The sequence below is a fragment of the Colossoma macropomum genome, unplaced genomic scaffold (genome assembly GCF_904425465.1).
Source record: "Colossoma macropomum unplaced genomic scaffold, Colossoma_macropomum, whole genome shotgun sequence".
Taxonomy (NCBI): domain Eukaryota; kingdom Metazoa; phylum Chordata; class Actinopteri; order Characiformes; family Serrasalmidae; genus Colossoma; species Colossoma macropomum.
The window spans coordinates 39,658,186-39,675,975 of NW_023494788.1; the positions used below are offsets into that span (position 1 = coordinate 39,658,186).

The following is a 17,790-nucleotide window of genomic DNA, read 5'->3' on the forward strand; positions in this document are numbered from 1 at the left end:
TGACCAAATCACAAAATACATGGTGGTGGAAAGGAAACACCTTCTTTAAATAAGAATTTCACCATTTTTTCAAAGTTTTGTTTTAGAGAAAATTACTGAGTAAGACTTCTTCACAGTGGTGGTGATAGGAACCAGACGTCTGAAGAGTTTCACCCTTATAAACCTGCCTTGCTATTGTTTCACAGTAGTATTGAGATTGTTTTTTGGTCTGCAATGTTCTTTTTAAATCCATTCGAGGGCTTTTTAAGGCATTTTTCTGTACACTATTTATTTCCACTATTTTACCAGTAGCAATATTACATATCAAACTCAGAATCAGGTGTAGATTCACTGATCATTTTGGATAGTAATAAAGTAGCTATATTAGCATTGTATATGTCGTGACCCCTGGGTCCTGTCACCACCACTGTAAAGAAATCTGAGTCAGTAAGTTTTTTATTGCAATGAACCATTTTTTACACCAAAACACTTTGTTTATCTCAATGATTGAATTATACAAGAATTTCTAGAGAAACGTCCACTTTTCTATCTCTCCATAGGAGTCACTGGTGTTACTGATCCTCATTGGTGTTCCACATAATAAAGGTAACACCAGAGACATTTTTAATGAAAAATGCATTTTACAAAACGGCTGCTGCGGAGCATCAACCCACATGTTGCCAATCATGGAATATCCACTAAAATATGTCATTTAATCCATTTGTGTTCTATTTTTTCACAATTACCTCAGAATAAAGTCGGTCACACCAGTGACGTCAACTAAAAGCTTCATATGAAATCATGAGCTAAATGAGAAAATCTCTGATAACTGAAAGACACAGTGGACTCGCCATGTGCTTTTCTTCATAGATCCTCAGAAAACAGGTAAAAAGAAGTCAAGGTATGTCATCGGTGTGACTTTTACTTCAAAATAAGAGATTTTTTGTTGTGCAGTAACACCAGTGACACGACTTTCATTGTATATTTTTCAATATTTATTTGGCATTTGTTTTCTTTATGTCATTTAATGTATATATTCCATAGTCATGTATAGATTATTGTAGTTAGAATTGCAGAAAAACGTTTTTCTTCTTCAAATATGGCCTCAGCCTTTACACATGACCGTGAGGACGAGCTCTTCTGTGGTGTTTGGAATTCTATATGATTGATTTAAAAACCAATATTGCTAAATTGAGGCCCAAGAAGGTGTAATTGTTAAAATAACTTATTGTTTTATTTTAAAATATACATGAATTGTAACCCAAACATGTTTTTAAGTGTAACATACCTTATTTTAATTTAGAAAATCAACAAAAACATGCCATCTGACTGGGGCGCCCAAACTTTTGAATACAACTGGATTTGCATACATATATATGTATGTATATGAGCTATATAGCTCATCTTAATCACATACTTTCCCCCCAGATTTCTCCTGTTGTTTCGGTTTCTCTTGTGGCCTGACGGGCTGAGAGTCTCTCTCCCGAGCAGCGCTGTGAGCGGTTAACGTTACATAACAGCCGAGCCGAAAGCGCTCAGTCAGTCGGTCTTCCGGGTTTTCCAGCAGAGCGACGAGGCGTTCAGCCGTCATGGCATTTTGAACTCAGGTGTTTCGGACCAGAGGCCACAGACAGGACCCGGCGACGGTGGGTAGTTTGTTCATAATAACACTCTCTTTTCAAAATCTCCCTTTTTCACCTTTATAGCTTTACTCTAGCCTAGCTTAGCCGCTTAGCGCTGTAACGTTTACTATCGAAGGGGCTGCTGACTGTCTGGCTGTGAGCTGCTAAGGTTAGCGTCCTCATTGTCAAGTTTACCAAGCTTTTAAATATTTTATTCACCGTTTGTTCCTTCTCGAAACCTGTAAAGGATTCGTTTATTTGGATATAGTTAATAATATAGTCTAAATATTCGAAAGCCAGCTAGATAATGTGTTTACTTGCACAAACAGCGCAGCTAAAGCTTGTTTACTTTTCGGCCAAAGTCCTTTGGCTTTCAGTGGAGCTGCGTGGTGCCACAGTTTAGCTGCTTTCAGTTATTCCAGTTCAGTTCAGTTGTTATAGGGGAAGATTTAAATAGCTTGCTAAGAAATGACATTTCCAAAAATGCTGACACTGTGATGTTCGCCTTATACCGCCTGACTAAGGAGTGACAAAAAGTGGAAGTGAAAGTCAAGAGTTCCAGTCTTTCCCAATGGCGTCCAGCAGCAGCAGCACGGTGGGTAAGACCACCCTTCGGGAGGACCTCACCTGCGCCATCTGCTATGACCTGTTCACTGAGCCAGTGATGCTGGGCTGCATGCACCACTTCTGTAAGCGCTGCATCACTGCCTACTGGAAGAGCCTCAGGGGCCCAGCGCTGTGTCCTCAGTGCCGGCAGGAGTTCCCCAGCAAAAACTTCCAGACCAACTATCTTGTGGCCGGCCTGGTCGAAAAAGTCAAAGCAAGTTCTTCGGCCGGTTATCTGAAAAGTTTAGAGGTGAGGAGTTGTGTTTTTTTTACTGGATCCTGGATTACTCCTGCCTTGCTTCTCAGGAAGGGCTTGTTAATTAGTTGACTTGTTGGGTCAGGTGCACTACATTCTCAGAAATAAAGGTCTGCATCTCAGTACCTTTAGTCAGGGAACATAACTGAACCATAATCCACTGAAATGATATGTTCTAAGCTGTACTGACTCCACACACCCCGTCTCGTCTCCAGGCTTTTATTTTACTGTTCTGTTTCAAAACATTTGGTTATGAAAAGGTACAAATACGAACTTTTCACCTGGAAAAACTTATTTAAGGTTCACAATCAGACCTTAAAACCACTGTTGTACCTTTGAGGAACATTTACATTGTTTGTACCTTGTACCTGCACAGAACCTTTATTTCTAACAGTGTACAGCAGGGAAACACCAAAATATACAGGCAGTAGTAATCCAGAACCATGGTTTGGGATCACTGGTTTACAGGCAAGTGTTTTTCAGTGTCTGTATCCTTACATGGTCTTAGAATTAAAACAGAGGTTTGTATTTTCAGTGGTGTTTTATTGTATTATTTATGAATTGAGTTATTGATTCATTGATCTAAGAAATAATATATAATATAGTAGTAGTAATAATAATAATAATAATAGAAAATGTACATTTATCATAGTACTTTGAGGCAAAAAGTCAGGTCATTATAGTACATCTTGATTATGGAACTTCAAAAATGACTTATAGTTTCCTAATTACATTTTTCTTTGTTGTGTTTTGAATATTGTATACAGCTGTGTGCTCGGCAGTTTTATGTGACAATCTGATTGCCCTAAAAATTCAGGAACTTTCCTTCTCTGCATTTTGTTACTATCACAAGACCAATTCAAGGCACATGACATGCCCATGACGTTTTAGGAGAATGCTTACTTGTTATCTGTTTATTGATTCTGGCTTGTATTATTAACTTTTTTGTTGTTGCCAGTTCTCTCATCAGTGTAACTTTATAAGAGACAAAATAAATCAAAGTTAGACTGTCTGCTTTGTTTCATGTAATACTACCAGTAATATTGCCAGTGTTGAATGTAGAAAGTATTATATGGATAGAGATAAATAGATATAGATATAACAGATAAATGTACAATGATCAGGCATAACATTATGACCACCTCCTTGTTTCTACGCTCATTGTCCACTTTATCAGCTCCACTTACTATATAGGTGCACTTTGTAGTTCTACAGTTACAGACTGTAGTCCATCTGTTCCTCTGCATACTTTGTTAGCCCCCTTTTACCCTGTTCTTCAGTGGTCAGGACCGCCATGGACCCTCACAGAGCAGGTACTGTTTGGGTGGTGGATCATTCTCAACACTGCAGTAACACTGACATGGTGGTGGTGTGTTAGTGTGAGTTTTTTAAACACCTCAGTGTCACTGCTGGACTGAGAATAGTCCACCAACCAAAAATATCCAGCCAACAGTGTCCTGTGGGCAGCGTCCTGTGACCACTGATGAAGGACTAGAGGATGACCAACACAAACTGTGCAGCAGAAGATGAGCTATCGTCTCTGACTTTACATCTACAAGGTGGACTGACAAGGTAGGAGTGTCTAATAGAGTGGACAGTGAGTGGACACAGTATTTAAAAACTCCAGCAGCACTGCTTTGTCTGATACACTCGTACCAGCACAACACACACTAACACACCACCACCACATCAATGTTACTGCAGTGCTGAGAATGATCCACCACCCAAGTAGTACCTGCTCTGTGAGGGTCCATGGGGGTCCTGACCACTGAAGAACAGGGTAAAAGGGGGCTAACAAAGTATGCAGAGAAACAGATGGACTACAGTCTGTAACTGTAGAACTACAAAGTGCACCTATATAGTAAGTGGAGCTGATAAAATGGACAATGAGCGTAGAAACAAGGAGGTGGTCATAATGTTACGCCTGATCGGTGTATGTTAAGTGTAACTATTGGCAGCAAATATCAAGCAACTCTGTTAGTCAACCTGAAATTATTCTGTTGTTGTAATATAATGCCATGTAATATACACTGTAGTAATATATTAGTGTAGTAATCAAAGGAATATTTACATGGTTATTAATGTCGTTTTTTTCCAGAAGAGGCTCAAAGACCGCTTGGACTCCCAGAAGCAGCGGAAAGAAGAAATAATCACCATGATCCGGGAGGAAGAGAAGCAGATGGACACAATAAAAGTAGGTGAAGTCTAGAAGGAGAAACTTCCGCATGCAGTGTATCTCCTACTGAAGTCAATCCCACTCTGTCTTTTACAGAAAGTAGGAGCTGAGCTCCAGGACCGCGTGCGTAGCGACTTCCAGGCCCTGCACCACTTCCTGCAGGTAGAGGAGGCGGCTGTGCTGGAGCAACTCCGGAGGGATCAGGAGGTGCTGGAGCAGGGCCTGGAGCGCCACCTGGAGTCCCTGCATGCAGCTGTCCGGGAGCTGGAGCAGAACGTGAACTCGATCCAGCAGGCTGCCAGCTCTGTGAGCTGCAGTGCACTGTTGGAGGTGACAAGCCATTTCCATTATTGATGCTGGGGTGTGCTGACTGGGTATCTGCCGCTCTTGCAGACCTGGCTTTGTCCCCCCCTTTTTAACACAGTTGTAATTTTTCTTCCACCTCCATTTTCTGTGGAGGCAACATTTTGAAAATTCATGTTTATGCTTACAGAAAATACTGTTGGGGTAAAGGTAGGAATGAAATATTAGTAATGTGCGGCGGCTGCCATCATCTAATTTGCATTTCACACAGTAGCAGACCTATTGATTTGAGTACTACACAGATCAGAGCATCTGCTTCAGTGCTGGCTAACAGATGGAGTAGTGCCTCGGCAACGGTCCCCCTAGTCCAGAATTCCTCTTTTATGGAGTCTCTGAAATATATCCTTCATCTTGATAATGTTTTCTTTCTCTCTCTCCTTTCAGCTGCCAGAATTCAATTCCAGGTCAGTGGTAATTGAAGTCTATTACACCTCTCATAGTGATGTGGTCTGTCTCGTTCCTAAAGCTACTTTCAGATTAGATCCCCTTGAAGTGCTTGCACATTCTGTTTCCTTCTTAAACAAGGCTGTTCCAAATGTTGGGCTTGGTGCTAAGCCTTTTATTCCTTTTAGTATACTTTTTCTTATACATTAACCCTCTATTACATGACGTTGCCTCTAGGCAACAAACCCCTTTTTCCTCACTTTACACTAACTTTATACATATTGTTGCTGTCCAGTGAAAACCACGTATCTCCTTGTTTTGTGATTTTTACTTCTCTGCATCATTTGAGCTCAGCAGCTGTCCTTTACATTGTGCGAAAATTTCAAGCTGATTGGACCAATAAAAATGCTCCAGAAGTGCTTAGAACAAAATCTCTTTTCATTAACTCATATTGAAAGTAAAGAAAGTTTTTGCCATCTCCTGTAAAATTTTGGAGATACTTGTTTTTCTTTGGACAGCAACGATACTTAACAACAATGACAGAGTTAACAATAAAGTTGAATAAGTCAATAAAAAGCATGTACTTGGTCATACTGTCTCTAAGTGGACACTTTTAAACTTCTTTTTTAACATTCAGTATCATTTTTTTTGTTACAAGAATTTGCAGAAGTATGTTTGTTGCCTAGAAGCAGCAGTGGAATGGATTTAGACAGTTACATAGCCAGATCTCACCACTTCAGGGAACACGGGTCTATATCATGCCTTCCCATTGTCGCACAATGTTGCCTCAGGGCAACATACCACAAAAGGACCCCTGCACACGTTATTATTTTTAAAAATGTTTTTGAATTCATTAATCAGGTCGATTTTATGCAAGAAAGGTGAATCTAATTTTTAATTGCTCTCATAATGCATGCAGTAGAAGGTTAACATGACTGTTTATACATGAACTGTGATTTTTCTGATTTGTTTCTGTTTCAGACCACAGTTACAAGTCACCAAAAGACTGGATATTGATGGATTTCGCAGTAAATATATAGTTCCTCTTCAGTACACCGTGTGGAGAAAGATGTTTAAGAGTTTAAGACCAGGTAATTACTGTGGTAAATCTTTACTGAAGCTACGTATTTCAATCTTTATGATCATAATAATGTTTTATTATTGGTTTATCATTTTCAGTTCTGGTTTTCATCCACAGGCCCACTACCTTTGACCTTCGATGAGGACACAGTCCATCCAAGTCTTCAGCTCTCTCGAGACCGAACCCAAGTGGTTGAGAATGAAGCCATGCTCACTTACAGATGCAACCCAAAGCGTTTTGTCCAGTGTGTTAACGTACTTGCGACCCAAGGCTTCCAAACAGGCAGGCATTACTGGGAGGTGGGTGTTGGCACCAAGCCCAAATGGGACTTGGGTGTCGCCCTAGAAACGGTTGATCGGCAGGCCCGTGTCAAGCTGTGCCCTGAGAACGGTTACTGGACCCTCCGCCTGCGTAACGGCTGCAATTACTCAGCAGGGACCCAGCCCTGGACCCCGCTGCCCATAACCTCCCAGCCACAGAGAATCGGGATTTTTATAGACTTTGAGGTGCATATGGTTTCCTTCTACAATGCAAATGACATGCGCCTGCTCTGCTCTTTCTCCAACGGGCCGAAAGAAAAGGCTTTCCCATTCTTCAGTACTTGCCTTAGCGAGCCTGGCCAGCAACCCCAGCCTATACGCCTCCTCCATTTTCCCAACTATTCTCTCTAAAAAGGCCTGCAAGCTGATGAGCTGCAGTATTTCAGGAAGGCTACGTTCACACTATAAGCCTTATTTGCTCAGATCTGAAAAATAAATCATCAATCATCGTCAGCTTAATTATGCTGCACATTTCCACTCAATCATATAGTGCCAAGTAGGGCTGGGCGATAAAACGATAACGATAATTATCGCGATATAACTTTTCTCAATAGAACAATAGATAGAAGAAATGTTTGATCAATTTTCAGTATAGTGCACCATTCTCACACTTCCATGTTCTAGCGAAAGCCCTGGTGGTGTTTTCTACTTCAAGGAAAGCGACACTACCCTGCTGTCGCTGCGAGAGGGCGCACTTTCAATTTTTTCGACATGATTAAAGAGAGAGGGGGCAATGAGCAAAATGAGTCGCCAAATATACTTTAGCAACATCTGAAACGTGGAGTTATATATTCCCTGTTTGAGTGGAGCGATTGGCGATCTGTTCTCCTGTGACCGAGTGTGAGTGACGAGGTCAGTGGCATAACTATACTGTCCTACAGCGAACTCACTTCTTTCAGCGCTCAGTCATATTTTAGTATTAGTGCGTTCCCAAGCAAGGAAAGTGAAAGAAAGAAGTGGGTTCATGTGAGTTTCAGCCCTGATTCAAACGAAAGTAAACTGAGGAAGCTGTGAGGCATTGGAGAGTGTGAGAGCGCTATCTTCCCAGGCTATCTGTTTTTATCAGCTGGCTAACTTTAAGCAGCGCTCCGTCACTCCGTGTGGTAGGAGTGATGGCAGTAAGGCGGTGTTATCCGTCATTGACGTACCAAGCCAGCTAATGTTTGTTCTTCGTACTAAGCTGACGTTGTTGAGAAACTAAACAGTTTAGCACTGTTGTTGGACACTTGTTCAGCATTTGTAACGGGATAGCCGAGCGTTCGTTACCAGACAGCTAAAAATAATCTCACCAGACACTTTGACCGTAAAGGATAGTTTAAAACAGCAGTTAACCACTCAGGAGCAAAAACCAGCCTTCAAACTTAAAAGAAATAATGATTTGACATTTATCGCGATATGTATCGATATCGCACGATATGAATTTTGTTTATCGTGATAACATTTTTAGCCATATCGACCAGCTCTAGTGTCAAGCATATCTCTGTTTTTGTCGTTTTTCAGTTTTTGACATAATTTGAAAATGCCTGTTGCTCTTTACATTGTGTGTAAATTTCATGACGAATGGACCAAAAGAAATCACCCTAAATTACTTTAGTAAAGTTACCATTTTGGAGATACAAGTTTTTCTTCCAACAACAGCGATAAACAGGCCTCAACATAAAGCACGGTTGCAATTAATGCCTGCATATTTTTAGTTTTGTAAGTCAAACAGCCTTCTTGGTTAATATTATTTAATGTGCCTTGGCCGTTCACATTTGTGTGTGAAAGTGAACCATAGCTGTCATATCTGTAAACATATGGTCCTGAAACCATCAGGTTAGCCTCTGCCGACTTGCTGGAAACAATAGACCTCAGTAGTGTGCAGGGTCAAAGATAGAAATGGCTTATATTTGTTTTGAAACGCTCAAAAAAATAGATCTGTGTTGCATTTAGGCAAAAAATCAGATTTGTGCCACTTCAACCATGTAATGTGAACATAGCCCAAGTCTGTGCCTTCAGTCTAAGTATGCGAATTTGATTTATATCACATTACACAGTTATTGCACTCCCTGTGCCTTGTAAGGACCTGTAGGCAGACATAGAGAAGACATCACACTCGGCTTTCTTCATTTTAAAAAGCTTGTCATAATTTAGTAACAGTCCAAATGGCTGTCGTTCGCATGTTATTACTGCTTAGTCAACATTTTATGTACACGGTCTACTCTGAAAACACACATATGAAAAAAGATCAGTTATTTACTCTCATCCTGTTTTCCTACCAGATGAGAGCAGATGCCCAAAGACAAGATTTTGCTCAGATAATTGACATTGATGAAGTGAAGTGTTATTGCGAAGCGTTCCACATTGCACAGCCAACATGACCCTGAGCTAAAATTTTGTCTCGGTGAAAACAACAACAAAAGTTTTTTTATATATATGAGATTTTATTCGCACCTGCTCTCGAGCATGTTTCTCTTGGAATCAAGCAATGCTGAAAAGAATCAGAAATGCTGTAGGAGCTGTAAATAAATTGTACATACATGTTGATTTCTAAAAGGCACTCCGCAAGACTATAACTGATCTGAAACATCTATGCTGGATGACATTCTGTATTACCATAGCATTCCATGTAAGTAGCAAAAATCAATAATAAATATGAATGTCAAAATGCTCCATCTTGCTGTTACAGTTCCTTTTTTGTGTTTGTGTCAGATATGAAACTAGAATATATATATATATATATATATATATATATATATATATATATATATAATTCCCGTAAAAATTTCTCATTAGTCAAGATGGCACGTCCCTAGCATTCACGCCTGTCACGCTCACTGTTCAGCTGATGGGCGTTTTCTCCGGAATGTAGTCATTTGAATGCAGATCACGCCGTCCTGTCTGTCGCTGTGTCCGAGCTCTGTGAGATGACAGGAAGATGGTCAGTGGTGATTTACTCCCTGCTCTCCTTCCTCCCTAACTGACAAAAAAACAACAGGCACTCTCCCCACCCACACTGGTGCAATAAGAGAGACAATGAGTCACTTCAATGTTTTAAAGATGGCTCAATACCTTTTATCTTTCCAGAACCTGATACTGAAACATTGAGGGTACCGATCCAATGTTTTCTTTGAAACATACTAAGCTATTTAAAATTGAAATGCATCACTTAAGAGACCCATCTAAAAGTGCCACGTTCAAATTTCTGAAATGTTACTACATTATATGAAGAAGCAATCGACATGACTTATTTAAAACTTTTTTTTTTAAATCAGAAATATCATTAACAGTGCAAATGTGTGCAAAAACTAATTGTAACTGTAGTCTAATACTGCTTGCCTGTGAATGCGGAAGATGAGCACAAAGCCAAATTGTGCAACAACAGTATAAATCAGCACTTATCAAAAACATCTTACTCTGTTTTCCCTCAGTTTTACAGACGAGACATGATTTGGAGGGTGTCCACCTGGGGGGTGGCATCCCGGATGCCCAAAATGGCAAGGATAAAGCGGTGTTATCTGTGTGAGCAGGCAAGTGCCTCAACATCCTCTTTCCTCTTGCTCCCTGCGAGGGGTCACACAAACAGAATGGTGGGCCTTGTGCCCCCAAACTGCTTTACTGTCCTCCTGGGGGGGTGCGTCGGACAGGATGTGGCACAGCCCCTGCCTTTTTGGCGGGTGTCGCAAGCTCGGGCGACTGTGCTGCTTCCCCAGGGGTCAGGCTGCCTGCCTTTAAACACGGAGAGGAGTGAGGATTTAAACAGCCCATTAACATTCCACTACTCTGCCTTTTGTCAGATTCATTTGACACAGAGCTTATGCGCCCAGTGACTTAATTGCTGAAGTTGGACTTGTTCAGTAGTGTTTTTCTTTCAGCTTGGCTGGAGATTAGGTGTGCGAGTACATGGAGTGCAAATGATTGTTCGCTTCTTTGCGTAAACGACGAATTGAAAGCAGCGAGGTCTGAAAATGGGGTAGTCTGTCACCGAGAGCAGCATTTTGTGTCAAACTCAGGGCTCAGAATCATTCGAAATTCCATCGGCTGGTGGACAAACTCGGCCTCTGAAGGGACAGAGGCGTTCGTTACTGCTATTTAAGTTTCTTTGTCATCCGTCTAATACTTTTGAGTCTGAGACCTGCCAAATCACATCTCAGGCAAATCAATATTTTCATTTGCTACCTGTTAGATCGAAACTAGACTAAAAGCAATTTTGGCACAACATAAGGCCCAAAGTTCACTATTGGTTTCCAATTTTCAATTTGGATGTCAGCTCATTGTTAGGAGACTGCTTTCATTACACGGGCCACCTGACTTGATGAGGCAGACAAAAATCAAGTGAACGTCCTGGAAACAGCAGGGGACAGACGATCAGTCAGGTATATCTGGTTCTTGGCAGTGCTTGGCGGCGAGTGACATGGTTCTGTTTCCTTCCGGTGAGCGGGATGCTCTGTCGTGTGTTTTCTGACCTCAGGATGTGGCAGATGGAGCCGTGGCACTTCAAGGCCTAGTCCTTGAGCTGCACCCCTGAGAGCACTGCTGGACAGGAAACACTGTCTTTTCATGTCAAAGAAAACATTAATAATAATAACAATAAAAACAACAACAATAATTAGAATCGTTTCAAAAAGTGAAACCCAGAGGCTGAAGTGCAGCAAATTTGTATGAAGAAACAGACAGTTTCATGAAGGAAGAGGCAAGAGCTAAGAGGACATTTGAGCCAACACTTTTAATAGATAACTTTATTGATCCCGAAGGAAATTTAGCAGGCAGTAGCAGTTACACAACCCAGGGCAGTTATAATAATAAGGGTGATACAATATAAAAAGAGGAATATATACAAAAAAAACTATCTACAGGCATAAATACAAATAGGGATATACAAAATTATGCAGTAAGATCTATTCTGAGATATAAAAAGGCAGTGCAATAATGGATGTACAAGGAGGCCCAGGTAACAGCATATAATGACAATACTGAATAAATATATGCATTTATTAGTACTGAAATGAAGTGACTAGGTGACTAGATGTGCGATAAGGTGTGCAGAAGTGCAATATGTACAGTAAGGTGTCCAGATGTGCAGACAGATAAAATAAACCTGTAATTTAGCATAAGAGATTCAGTCCTCATCTCTCCTCTTCCCTCTTCTCTCTTCACTTCTGGCCCCACTGGGAAGAGTTGAAGAGCCTGATGGCTCTGGGCACAAAAGATCTCCTGAGTCTGTCGCTTGAGCAGCTCTGTGACAGCAAAAAAAAGGAGAAAATCATGCTTACTATATGTTTTTATCGAAAAATTGTCAAATGAAAGCAAATAACTGCATTTATGAAAGTGGTAGAATCATTCAATGCTAAAAGATATCCAAAAGTGACAGACACTTCTAGTTTTAGGGCTCCATTTGAGGGGGATGCAGGGGTGTTATCAACTGTGTTAGTTCTGTCATTTTAAATGACTGCTTTTTCACACATAGCTCAGATGAGGGATGACAAATTCATGCAAGCAATGTCTGAGTTCTTTGAGCGATGCGATAGAACACGTGTCAGGCTCCAGTCCTCGTGGGCCAAAACACAGCAGACTTCAGCACACAGCCTCATGAAACACACCTGATTCAGCTCATCGGCTAATTAGCAAGACCTTCATGAACTGAATTCAGAGCATTAGATGAGGGTAAACGCTGATCTCTGCAGCACTTTGGCCTGGAAGTTTCCTGCCATAAAAAAACATTTTAACCAACAATTAAAGAATAATGTTTCAAAAGGGGATGTGTGAGCTTGACGAACCTTTTAATAGTTTAAAGAACCTTCACTTAACATAAAGGTTCTGTAATTTAATGGTTCTTCCCAGAACATTCACACTACGTGTTATACTTTAAAAATGTTCTTCACACTCACACATCTCATTTGCAAAATTGGTTCTCTGAAGAGCCATTCACTGAGAGGTTCTTTGGGGAACCAAAAGTGGTTCAGTGGCATCATGTGAAAAGAACCCTTTATGGCATCTTTGTTTTTAAGGATGTATGACATTTGTGAAAGGTTATTGCAGTTTTTTAATATGATTCCTATTAGAAACTTTTATAAAAGTTATTAAAAACACACATTCTCTAAGCTGCTTATCCTTCCGGTTTTATTGAAAAACAGTTTTTAAAATTGTTAAATTCTGTTGGAAGCTTTGTCTCAAGATGGAAAACTCTCTAACGTCAAGTCAAGTCAAGAGGCTTTTATATTCAATCCATCTATGTATGAGTACACAGTGGAGCGAAATTACATTCCTCCAGGACCAACGTGGTGCCACATGGAACAAAATAATACAGACAAAGTGCAAACGTGCAGGTGTAAGCGTGCAAACATTAAACTAGAAACAATACAATAAATACAATAAGTAAAACAGACATTAGACACAGTAAATAGACAGGACAGTGCAGCGCCGAGACAGCACATTATCATCATTATCATATCTGGATAAAAGATGTTTTAGAAAGTCGTCAGTTTGTCCCAAAGCGTTGCTGTGATCCAATCTCCAAATTTATATGTGGCCTTTTTCTAATATTAAATGGAAATTCTAAATCAAAGCATTGATGTCCTTAAGTTCTAGTAATTTTATCATGTTTTTATCATTCACAGCTAATAACCAGACATCATGGAGTGTTTCAGATTAAACCTGCTGGATATTTCAGGCAAAGTTTACAGAAAGCGGGAGGTGAATGGTGTTTTTGAGCCAGTAAGCCGTGCTGCTTGTGGACAGGCTTTTAAAAATATGTACTCCATTACAGCCGCTCAAAAGGACCATTTCTCCAAGGTCACAGGGTGAACGCCTGGAGGTGTAGAGAAACAAGCAGAGCCTACAATAATATTGAGGCTCTCACTTAAGTCACTGTTATTCTTCGCAGTTGTGGGGTCTTGGGCAGCTTTCCTAATCTCCATTTTATCCAGTATTTTTCACTGAAATGGTGAGAATAAACACACAAAGAAGACATATGTCCACGGTGGACTATGTGTAACTCTTACTATGATGAAAATGTAAAGTGACTAATATTGTGCTGAGGTCATTATTTTAGAGAATTAATATGTTCTGTGTTTAGGGAATAATGGGAGTTACCTGCTTTAGAGCAGCTCAAAGTACAAGTGCAAAGGTATTGATAGATGACATGGAGAAACAAAAGCACCTGCCAGGTTTTCTGCAGTGTACCAGTCAGGTCTAGCTGATTTGTGTACAGGAAAAACATCACAGCATTGATAATTTGGATCTTTGGACATGTTTCAGTGTAGAGTAAGGTGTCCAAAAGTTTGGACACCTTACTATCAGTAGTTATTATGACCCCTTTGCCAAATATCACAGCTTGCAAATGCTTTTTTGTAGCCAGCTAGTCTTTCTATTCTTGTTTTAGGAATTTTTTTTACCCACTCTTCCTTCTTGGGCTATCTTGCATGCATGGCATTTTGAGGTCTACCCACAGATTTCAATGATATTCGAGTCAGGGGACGGAGAGGGCTATTCCAAAAGCTTCAGTTTGGTTTCCTTAAAATATTTCGTGATGGATTTTAAGGTATGTTTTGGATCATTGTACGGTAGTAAAAGCCAGCCTCCTTTCCGTTCCAGTTCTTTGGCTGACTGTGTCACATTTGCTTCCAGAATTTGCTGATATTTAGTGGAATCCTTTCTTCCGTCTAGGCGTGTAGTGTGTCTTGTGCCTCTGGTGACCACACAAACCAAAGCATAATAGATCCCTCCCCACGCTTAACAGCTGGTGAGGTATTCTTTTCATCAAATGCTGCTCCTTTTTTCTCTGAACTTTCCTTGGTAATAGTGGCCAAAGAGTTAATTTTTTATCTAATCAGTCCACAGCACATGTTTCCAAAATGCCTCTGGCTTATCTAGATGTTGTCTTGCATAATTTAGTCATTGACTGTTGTGAAGAGCTCACAGGTAAGATTTCCTTCTGATAAGTCTTCCAATCACGTTTGTTTGTGCAAGCAATGCTGCCCAATAGAATGGTACATCACCCCTCCTGTGTTATCTAAACCTTTCAGCACGACTTTGCTGTCATATGGGGGTTTTGCTTTGCCTTTCTGGCCAGCATACGAGCAGCTAATCCTGAGAGTTTTCTTGGACTTCAAGATCTTGCTTTCCACATTTCCCCTTAACTGCCATTTCTCAATGACATTTAGGTCAGTGTAAAATTACAAACTGGAAGCACTTTGATGTCTTTTTATGCTTTGTAGTGATGAATGAGCTTCATTTTTAGATCCTCAGCCAGCTGCTTAGAGCAACACGTGGTTGTTGAATGTTAGTACAAGGTGTGATTTTATTGAGATTTTATTTTATTATTTACAAGATTTTATTACGCTCTGGAATTATCATCAGCTAAAAATCCTAATTACAGTTCTGGAGTTGCGTAACCAGCCCTAAAGAGTCGATCAAGAGTCAAAAAGCCTAACGAGTTACTTAAGTTCTGAGACTTAACTGGAAGAGTGTCACATGCCACAATTACCATTTTATTTTTTGTACTTTTAAATTAATCAAATTACAGAGCATTAACATTTGTATAAAATGTAATTTGTTAGGATAGTTAGCTACAGAGCTTGTGTTCACTTCTTTTCACTTCAGAAATGAATAAAATACGCATTTTGCATACAACTCTATGTTAGTTTAAGGCTGTATTGATGAGGCAAGGAGGCATCGTGAAGGCCAGAAGCTGCACATGAAATTCTTTTAACCTTGCAAAACCAAAACAGACCTTGTGATTACAGGTTAAATTTCCAGAGTAATGTATGTATACATTATTTTGGAGGCCTATTACATTGTACAAAACTCAATAGAGACATTAGCCCGAGGCCTGCGTCTAACCAGTGCTGCTAATGAGGAACGTTGTACAGTGAGGGCCATTACATTTGACGAGCTGAGGAAGGCCTAAATTAGTTAATTAGCCCCTTCCACTGTGTTCATGTACATGCCTGAAAAACGCTGGGTAGTTGAGAATCCCCTGCCCACCATAACGGCTTCACTAATGAGTGGTGCTAGAGCCAAATCAAACACAGCGCGGCCTGAGAAAACACACATACGTGTGCGCACACGCGCTTGTCTTTCTCTCCAAAGGAATTATTGGACCTGATGTGGATCTGGTTGTCAGGCCTCTTTAGCTGTGCTTAGCACATGCCTGCTGTTTCAGTGTGTTTTTGTTTCATGTGGGGTTTTCGGTTTCAAAACGTCCTGTTATTTCCGAAAACAGAAATTAGAAATGATTGCAACTCACCCAGGACGCACGTAATGGGATTCTGTCTGAGGTGCATGGTCTGCGTCTACAGCTTTTTTTTGAAGCCTGTGAAGAGAGGGAGCATGAACGGCAGGGTGAGGTGTGTGTACTTTTAATAAGAATGTTATATAAAAGGGTGCGGTGTGTATCATTAATAAGATTTTGGGATGTCTCTTCTTTTTTATGCATAAAGTGTGTTTCCCCCCCAAGAAATATATATTAGAGATGATATGTAGGATGCTTATGTAATCATCCACATATAACACAATGACCTGGTTTCTGTGTTGAGGAGAAACATAACACATAATTCATTTGGGGCCATTGTAATCTATATTACTTTACTTGCATATGGCTTTTATGCATTCTTAGTCATTCAGTTGGTAAATGAATCTAAAATATGTATCTGTTATGATTAATTTTAGTCATTGAGTAATTTAATGGAAGAAGAAATATGCTCTGCATCTCCTAAAGGCATCTCTTAAACTGATGCTTCAAAATTCCTGCATAATTCAATCTTTGAGTGTAACTGAGAGTGGGTTGATGTGACTATTTTTATTGTAGAGAAATTTAACAACTCTGAATTTCTTTACAATTATGGTGATAGGAACCATTGGTTGTGTATGGCCAGTATATTTCCTATCCAAAATGACTAGTGAACATGTATGTTCTTATAGTTTATTAAAATAACATTAATAATGGTAAAATTGTGGTTTTCTTTGGAACTACTTTGCCTTACAATGCCATGCATATACCTCTCCACTATGAATGGATTAAGAAAATTAGATTTATCTTGTCTTAAAACTATCATAAAACAGTGTTCTAAAGGCAGTTAAAGGGAAATTCCACCAACTTTTCAAAGTTTCTGTGTAATTCAGTCATTTCTTTACACTGGTTTTGATAGGAATCAGGAGTCATGATGTACAAAACACAAAAATTGCTATTTTATTTACTATTCAGAACCACCAGTGAACCTGCATGTGTGTTCTGATATTTTTATATATGTTGTTGATAATGGTAACAGATAAGTAATGGATAAGTAAGTTTTCCTTTGGGACTTTTGCCTCAACACCCTGCATATGCCCCTCTGCCATAGGCCAAATCCTTATCTCAAATCGTTCATAAACAATGTCTCAGACATCAGGCAACAACTTCGTAACCATATAATGTAATAACTTTCTGCGAGGCAGCTTTTAGAAACTTTAAATGATTCGGACGTCTGGTTCCTATCACCACCACTGTGAACAATTCTGAATCTGTAAGTCTCTGGAGAATGGCGCGTTGCATATCAAACCACTCTGAATTGCTCTGTTTACATCTTGATGACTTATCTAAGCAGAAATTTCAAGAAAAAAATAAAATGATGAAATAAGATAGGGACGCCACACAGAATATACCAGCAACTGAATAATCGGTTGTTTTTCCAACGCTGTTCTGTTGAGAAAGTGCTAATGATCAGCAGGCAAGGCCAAGGACTGTACCTCTAATTGGGCACGGCAGAGTGTGGGAGTGTTTTAACAAATCGCCTACACCTGCAGCCATCTAACCCACATGCTGGATTCCTCCACGGGCCTGAGAAGAAGTCTTTTATTTCCCCTTTCAGATCACACTTCGCCCTGTGGTTCAGATATGCTGTATATGGGAAGCAAATTTAGAGCTGAAGTTTGCGCCTTGCTATATGTCTTCTTTATGTCAAGGTCAAGAGATCTAACATCAGAAACGCACAGCACACACTCAAGCACATACTCATCTCTCTTCCTTTCCCTTCGCTCTCTCTTTC

At 40.0% G+C, this 17,790-nt stretch overlaps 1 protein-coding gene across 1 annotated transcript; it reads left to right on the forward strand.

The window, feature by feature from the left end:
- The first annotated feature begins 1,504 nt into the window (after nt 1-1,504).
- trim105 (tripartite motif containing 105) lies at nt 1,505-9,441 on the forward strand. Its single transcript, XM_036569327.1, has 7 exons — nt 1,505-1,625; nt 2,126-2,457; nt 4,562-4,657; nt 4,736-4,969; nt 5,387-5,406; nt 6,368-6,477; nt 6,585-9,441. Exons 2-7 carry the CDS (start codon nt 2,173-2,175, stop codon nt 7,136-7,138), a joined length of 1,299 nt encoding a protein of 432 aa, XP_036425220.1. The 5' UTR covers nt 1,505-1,625; nt 2,126-2,172; the 3' UTR covers nt 7,139-9,441.
- The last annotated feature ends 8,349 nt before the right edge of the window (nt 9,442-17,790 follow it).

Bases quoted from the DNA above. Each gene is read 5' to 3' on its own strand.
- trim105 (XM_036569327.1), top strand. From the start codon at position 2,173: ATGGCGTCCAGCAGCAGCAGCACGGTGGGTAAGACCACCCTTCGGGAG. The intron at 5,407-6,367 runs GTCAGTGGTAAT...TTTCTGTTTCAG, and splicing joins CTGCCAGAATTCAATTCCAG to ACCACAGTTACAAGTCACCA. The intron at 6,478-6,584 runs GTAATTACTGTG...TTTCATCCACAG, and splicing joins GTTTAAGAGTTTAAGACCAG to GCCCACTACCTTTGACCTTC.